The following is a 6,598-nucleotide window of genomic DNA, read 5'->3' as shown; positions in this document are numbered from 1 at the left end:
CCTCCTCCTCCTCCTCCTCCTCCTCCTCCTCGGGCACCACTCCACTAGGTGTACTGCTGCCATCTAGCGGTGAGAAGGAAAACAGCTACAGGTGTAAACTGGGGAAAGGTGAGCGGAGCTGCCAGCCAGATTCCTAAACCTCTTCCAACCAGGAAAGCAGATGGGATGCAGGGATGGGTTGGGCGGGCATTTGCTAGCTGACATGGTAAGCTAACTGATTCTATTTGCCCTAGGACACTTAGCCTACTGTCCTCATATTACTACTCAATCTGGCTAGTTTAGGGAAGGGCTCTTGTGTGTGGATACATTTGTGTGTGGATTTTAAAGACTCAGCTTCTACTAACCTGCCTGCATTACCTGGCCAACCTCTTTAGTTTCCCACAAACCCTCTTTCTTAATATCTGGCCTCTGAGAGAAACAACTTACTCGGCCGCCCACTGTATGAGATCAGGAGGCTGGGTCCGAATGGCAGCTTTGGTAAACTGCTTCAGCAGTTCCGGCAGCTCCGGTGGGATGCATACTTGCTTGTCTGTCTGAGGCATTGATCGTTTGACCTACAAACAGGACCAAACAGAACGCGAGGATTTTATTTGAGTCCTAAGCAATCATGAATCGTAAGAAACAACAGCCTGTGTGTAGGGATGCGCACTGAGAGCTGTCTCCATAGATTTTGGGGGGTTGGGGTGGGGATGGGGTGGAGAGAGAAACAGCCCCAAGAACTCAAAGCCACAGGCAAGCTGTAAGTTTAGATCTACAGTCAACAATGCCTAGTTGGGAAACCCTGAGAAGAAAAGACTGTGGTCTTAGGACGGTGGAATTTCCACTACTCTTTAGTTGTTTGTTTATTTATTTGGAAGAAGGGGATCATGTTTAATTTTAGACTTCATAAAGAGCCAGCTATGTCTACATTTTACTAACATTTTCCACTAGTTAATATAAAAGATTATAAAAGTCATAAAAGTAACCACTATATATGTAAAAAGGAGAAATGGCGTTTATAAAAATAGCTCCAGCCCCTCACAAATCCTATCAATCTAAAATAATTCAAACTAAGACAGTTAGAAAGAACCCATGCTTATCTCTAACCACTATAAAAGGCCTTAAAAGTATCAGTTATGTACAGAAATTAACAGAGCAGGTTTTTAAACTCTAGGGACAGTCATATCTGGCAAGGCCACAAAGGCAGGAAAGATGGAAGATGAAAAGAAACCACTAACTGTGCAGTAGTTGGTTTAGATGCGTCCACTGACAAGAGCGACTTCGAGGAATGTCATTTTAGGGAAAGATTTCCTTTATCGGGTTAAACACTTTGGCTACTACCGTTCTCCCTGAGCATGGAGACACATCATCATGAGGGCATCTCATGGTACCCAAGGGGAAGTAGGACGTTGTTTGGGATCCCCCTAAATATTGTAATAATCATGAGAGGGTGATACATATCTAGAATTGGAAGTACACCACCATGGGGGCGTCTCATGGTACCCATGGGAATCCAAGATATTGCTTTTGCTCCCCTAGTTATTGCAGAAATGACTAGGGGTGATGAATAGCAACCTAGAATTGGCGAGGAGAGGGATGTCATCAGAAAGATACCAGAGGGGTCTTGAGACTACTAGCAACAGTTGCAGGTTTAAGCCAGATGGTAGCTGCATAGATGTCTCATTGTCTCATTTATATTACACATTTTATTTTTTTTATAACTAAACTGTTTCCCATAGCTACTGTTGCAAGCTCTTTTTGTTTTGTTTGGAGACAGGGTCTCAGGTAGCTCAGGCTGGCCCTGACCTCGTTTGTCCTGACTTAAGTCCCCAGTTTTCCTGTTTCCACCCTCAGCTGCTGGGATTACAGGTATTAGCCACCAAGCGCAGCATTGTGAACTGTATTTTTTTAAAATGACTTTTCAACCTATTTTATTTGGTAAACGACAGTGCCTTAGATTGCTGATCTTATTTGTGTGTATCTTAATTGACTCTGATGAAATGATTATTAATCATTATTAAAAATATCTGATTTGCCATGTTAATCCTTTTCAGCATACAGTTCCGTGGCATTGCATACATCTACACTGCTGTGTAGTCAGCAACACCACCCATTTCCAGAGCTATCTCATGCTCACCAAATGGAAACTGTGACTGAACAAAAGACCCAGGCCTTCTTTCTCTTTGCCGCTGACAACCATGACTCCACCTTTTCGATCCTGTGACTTTGAGGACCTTTAGGTACCCTATGCTCATGAGTCACACACATTTGTCCTTCCAGATCTGGCTTATTTCGTGAAGTATAACGTCTTTCAGCTTCATGAATGCTGTCGCATGCACCAGAATCCCCATCCTTTTTAGGCTTGTATGACATTCTGTAAATGTACCAGTTTGTTACTTGGATTATGCATTCTTCTGTCGATGGGCACTTAGAAAAGACTGTTGGCATCTTTTGGGGACTTTAATAGCACTGCTATGAACATGTGTACATAATATCTAATTGTTCCCTGCTTTCAGTTTTTGGGCATGTGACCAGAGGTAGGCTGGCTGGATCCCATGGTAAGTTCAACCACATTTCTGAGGAACCAAGAAACTGATTCCACTATTTTACCATCTTTACTTGTTTTGATAGGATCTTTTAAAAAGTGTGTGTGTGTGTGTGTGTGTGTGTGTGTGTGTACCTGAGGGTGCTTTCAAGGGTATTTACCCCCGTGTGCATTCTCGGAGGCCTGAAGCAGGCATCAATATCCTCCACTGTCACTTTTCCCTATTTCTTTGAGGCAGGGCCTCTTCCTGAAATCGGAGCTTACATTTTCTTGGTGAGGTTGAAAGCCAGTAAGCCCCAGTGATTCTCCTGCCTCCGCCAGCTCAGAGCTGAGGTACACACAGGATACCTCCTTGTTGGGATCCAAGCCCACTAAACATCTGCAGTATATCCTCCGCTCCTCTTATCTTTCCTTGATGCTCGAACTTTCTTAAAAAATTTCATTCTATCCTCTTATGTTCTTTTGTTTTCTTAAAAGTAATCAATTACATTCTTGAGTGTCTTGTGCCAACTATCATGCTAGATATTATAAATACATTTTCACTTCTAATTCTTGAAAACAGCCCAGAAGTAGATATCATTCTACATCGGATGAAACTAAGAAAGGAAATGGATTTTTGCAATGAGCTGCATGATGGTTGATATCATCTAGATTCTAGACAGGGTCTAGAATCAGCTTGCAGGCACACACATCTATGAGGAGCCATCTAGATTAGGCTGAAGGACGTGCGAAGGCCAGCCCTAACTGTAGGCAGCAGCATCTCAACCTGGGGGACCACACCTGCCAGCTGAGCACAAGCACCCATCTCTCAGCTTCCTGACTGAAGGCACCATGTGTGACCAGTCGCTACCTCCTCCTGCAGTCCTGCCGCAACCACCCTTCAGGGCTGGAGAGATGGCTCGGTGATTAAGAGCACTGACTGCTCTGCCAGAGGTCCTGAGTTCAATTCCCCGCAACCACATGGTGACTCACAACCATCTGTAATGGGATCTGACGCCCTCTTCTGGTGTGTCTGAAGAGAGCAATAGTGTACTTACATAAAATAAATGAATCTTTAAAAAAGAAAAAAAAATCCTTCATTCCTTAAGTGGCTTTGGTCGGGGATTTTATCAGAGGACTGAGGAAAGAGGCAGAGACAAGGCTTGAACGCTTGTGGAAGCAGCCTGTTAAATGAGCCAATTCTTTGCTTGCTGGGTCCCTATTGCTGAGACCCTTTTGTTGCTGTCACACACCGTCCTTGGGTCTCTATTTTCTCTAGCACTGTTCCCCTGTCTCCTCCTGTAACCCGTCCTTCCATCCCATAAACAAGGATTATCAATCTCCCCCCAATATCTGTAGCTTATCCTTTTCTGAGATCTTCTTGGAGAACTTAATAAGGAGCCCCTCCCAAATTCTGCATCTGTGTGTGTGTGTGTGTGTGTGTGTGTGTGTGTGCGTGTGTGTGTGTGTGTGTGTGTGTGTGTATGGGCCCTGTGGCCTCAAAGCACTGGGTTTGCCCTGCATTCTCTCCAGTCTGTTGAATTCCACTGAATCCCACTGACAGTTCCTTTGATATGTGTCTCCAGTTCACACCTCTCTATCTCCACCCTTCCTCTCTGGTCCAGCTCTTCCTCAGCCACTGTGCACCCTCCTTCCTAGCATCCACGTCTCAGGTCATTCTCTGGTTCATCCTACCCAGGATAGTCACAACCATAGTCTTGACTGCTTCTCATAGACCAGAAAGCCCTGCTCACAATTTGAGAGCCAGACTGTCAAGGTCCTCATAAAATTTTATTTATTTTTATTTTATGTACATTGGTGATTTGACTGGGTGTGCGTCTGTGTGACGGTGTTGGATCTCACGGAACAGGAGTTACAGACAGTGGTAAGCTGCCATGTTTGTGCTAAGAATTGAACCTGGGTCATGAGGAAGAGCAGCCAGTCAGTGCTCTTAACCGCTGAGTCATCTCTTCAGTCCCCAATTTGTACATATTTTAAATTACATATTTCCTGCCATTACTGTTAACATCACATCATCCACTGCAGTCTCTTCCTTCCTTCCTTTCCTTTCTTTCTTCTTTCTCTTTCTTTTTTTCTTCTCTTTCTTTCTTTCTTTCTTTCTTTCTTTCTTTCTTTCTTTCTTTCTTTCTTTCTTTCCTCTCTCTCCTCTCCTCTCTTCTCTCTCTCTCTCTCTCTCCTCTCTCTCTCTCTCTCTCTCTCTCTCTTTTGAGACAGGGTTTCTCTGTATAGCCCTGGCTGTCCTGGAACTCACTCTGTAGACCAGGCTGGCCTCAAACTCAGAAATCTGCCTGCCTCTGCCTCTGGGATTAAAGGCAGCAGGCTCTACTTTCTAAGAAATTACATTTACAATGTATACTTTTGTTTTGGGAGGTTACTGCCCCTTGAACTGCCTCCCTTTCTTCTATTCAAACCCGCACAACCTCAGTGTTCATCTTGAGACCCTCCTGAACTTTCTGAGAAAACCTGGGTAGCAGCAAATATTGTTGGCAGTGCACATTTTGCATCAAATCCTGCTCTGTCTCTTTTACTCACCAAAGCAGGGCCCCTTATAGTGAGTGTGGGAGATGGCTAACAGGTGTACAGCGAGAGTGACACCTGCAAACAGTTTATAGTGACACAAACTTTACAACCACTTACAAGCATACAGGAGTTGAAAATTCTATTTGGATGCTGTTTGGCACAGTAAAGTTCCAGGTTTTCAGTACTTCTTGTTTGTTCGTGCTTCAAGTTTTATGTGTAACACCTGCCTCCAGGCACGCATAGAGGCTTTCCCTGTCGTATGTGACAGTAAAGCCATTCCTGTAAATCTGAGATTTGCTTTAACTGTGATGTATTTATTATCACAGTGTCAAACCTCGTGCATATGTGTTTCATAGTCTTTTTAATTTGCTCTTAAGTTTTCAATTACTTCTTCGCAACAAAGTATATGCTTCTATAATCTATCAGTATCCGTCTCTAAATTTATGTTTGTTCAGTTGTGACCAGTTCATGTCCCTATTCTGAGCGTTTTGTGCGGGGGGGGGGGGATCAAGAACAGGGTCTTGCACAGGGTAGGCCAGGGCTCCACCACTGAGCTTCTGCCCCAATCCTTGGGTTTGGGGACAAGATCTCGCTGAATAGGTTAGGTTGGTCATGGCCTCAAGATCCTTCTGTTTCTGTTTCCCAAGCACCAGGATTACAGAACCACCATCACTGGCTATTTTGGCCTTTGATGTTAGTCTCCAATCAGATATTTGATGTATTTTTAATGACTTTTTTTGCTTATAGAAATTACATATCATATTTGCTTCTAAAACAAAAATGAAAAAAATAATACAATCAATTCAATAAAAGCTATGATGTAACATCTTAAAAAAAACTTCTAAGTATTTTAATTATATGGTTCTTGAAATACTCATATTAAAACATCACCATTTTAATCATTACATTTAACATTTTCTAAATGTTCCCCTTACTAAGTGCTCAATTTTTCAAAAACTTTGACTTGACTTTCTTTGACCAGTGGTTTGCTGCAGCCCAAAGCCTACAGTCTCCTTAAATGTCTTACATACACCTTTTCCTAGCCGGTGTGAGACTCTGGATCTTCTATATGTGTGTGTGTGTATTATATATGTATAATATATACATATTATATATTGTATATATTAATTAGATCAGCACTTTTTAAAGACCCACAAACCATTCAGTAATTGAAACATAATTCACTTAGGAATCTATTGTTTTAAATTTACATTCTTTTCCCTGTTCAGTTTTTTGTAAGCCTGATGCCTGGGAAAATGGGAAGTGAACAGAACTGTGCCAGGTGAGTTATGCCAAGCCTTAACAGAAACTTTCAAATGATACAATATCTCTGGTGAGTGAAATGTATTTATTTATGGGGCAGGGCACATGCACCACAGTGCACCTGTAGAGGTCAGAAGTCAGCTTGAGGAGTCAGTTCCTTTCTCACATGTGAGTCCCAAGGATGGATCTCAGAGCCTCAGGCTTGGCAGCAAGCCTCTTTACTGACTGAGCCATCTTGCCAGCCCCAAAAGATCAGGGTTATGTTTTTAAAAATTACCTTGTGAGTGTAAG

General features: G+C 42.8%; 1 protein-coding gene across 2 annotated transcripts in view; it reads right to left on the bottom strand.

Annotated features, from left to right (window-relative positions):
- Window positions 1-6,598, bottom strand: part of Ropn1 (rhophilin associated tail protein 1) — a 34,429-nt gene that overhangs the window by 11,891 nt on the left and 15,940 nt on the right. For both annotated transcript variants that reach the window (XM_029544727.1, XM_021209818.1), the window contains exon 2: window positions 427-554. In XM_029544727.1, the coding sequence (XP_029400587.1) occupies window positions 427-542 (116 nt within the window). In that variant the 5' untranslated portion in view covers window positions 543-554. The remainder of the gene's footprint in view (window positions 1-426; window positions 555-6,598) is intronic.

The sequence above is a fragment of the Mus pahari genome, chromosome 12 (assembly GCF_900095145.1).
Source record: "Mus pahari chromosome 12, PAHARI_EIJ_v1.1, whole genome shotgun sequence".
NCBI lineage: Eukaryota > Metazoa > Chordata > Mammalia > Rodentia > Muridae > Mus > Mus pahari.
This window is presented reverse-complemented; position numbering and strand designations above follow the sequence as displayed.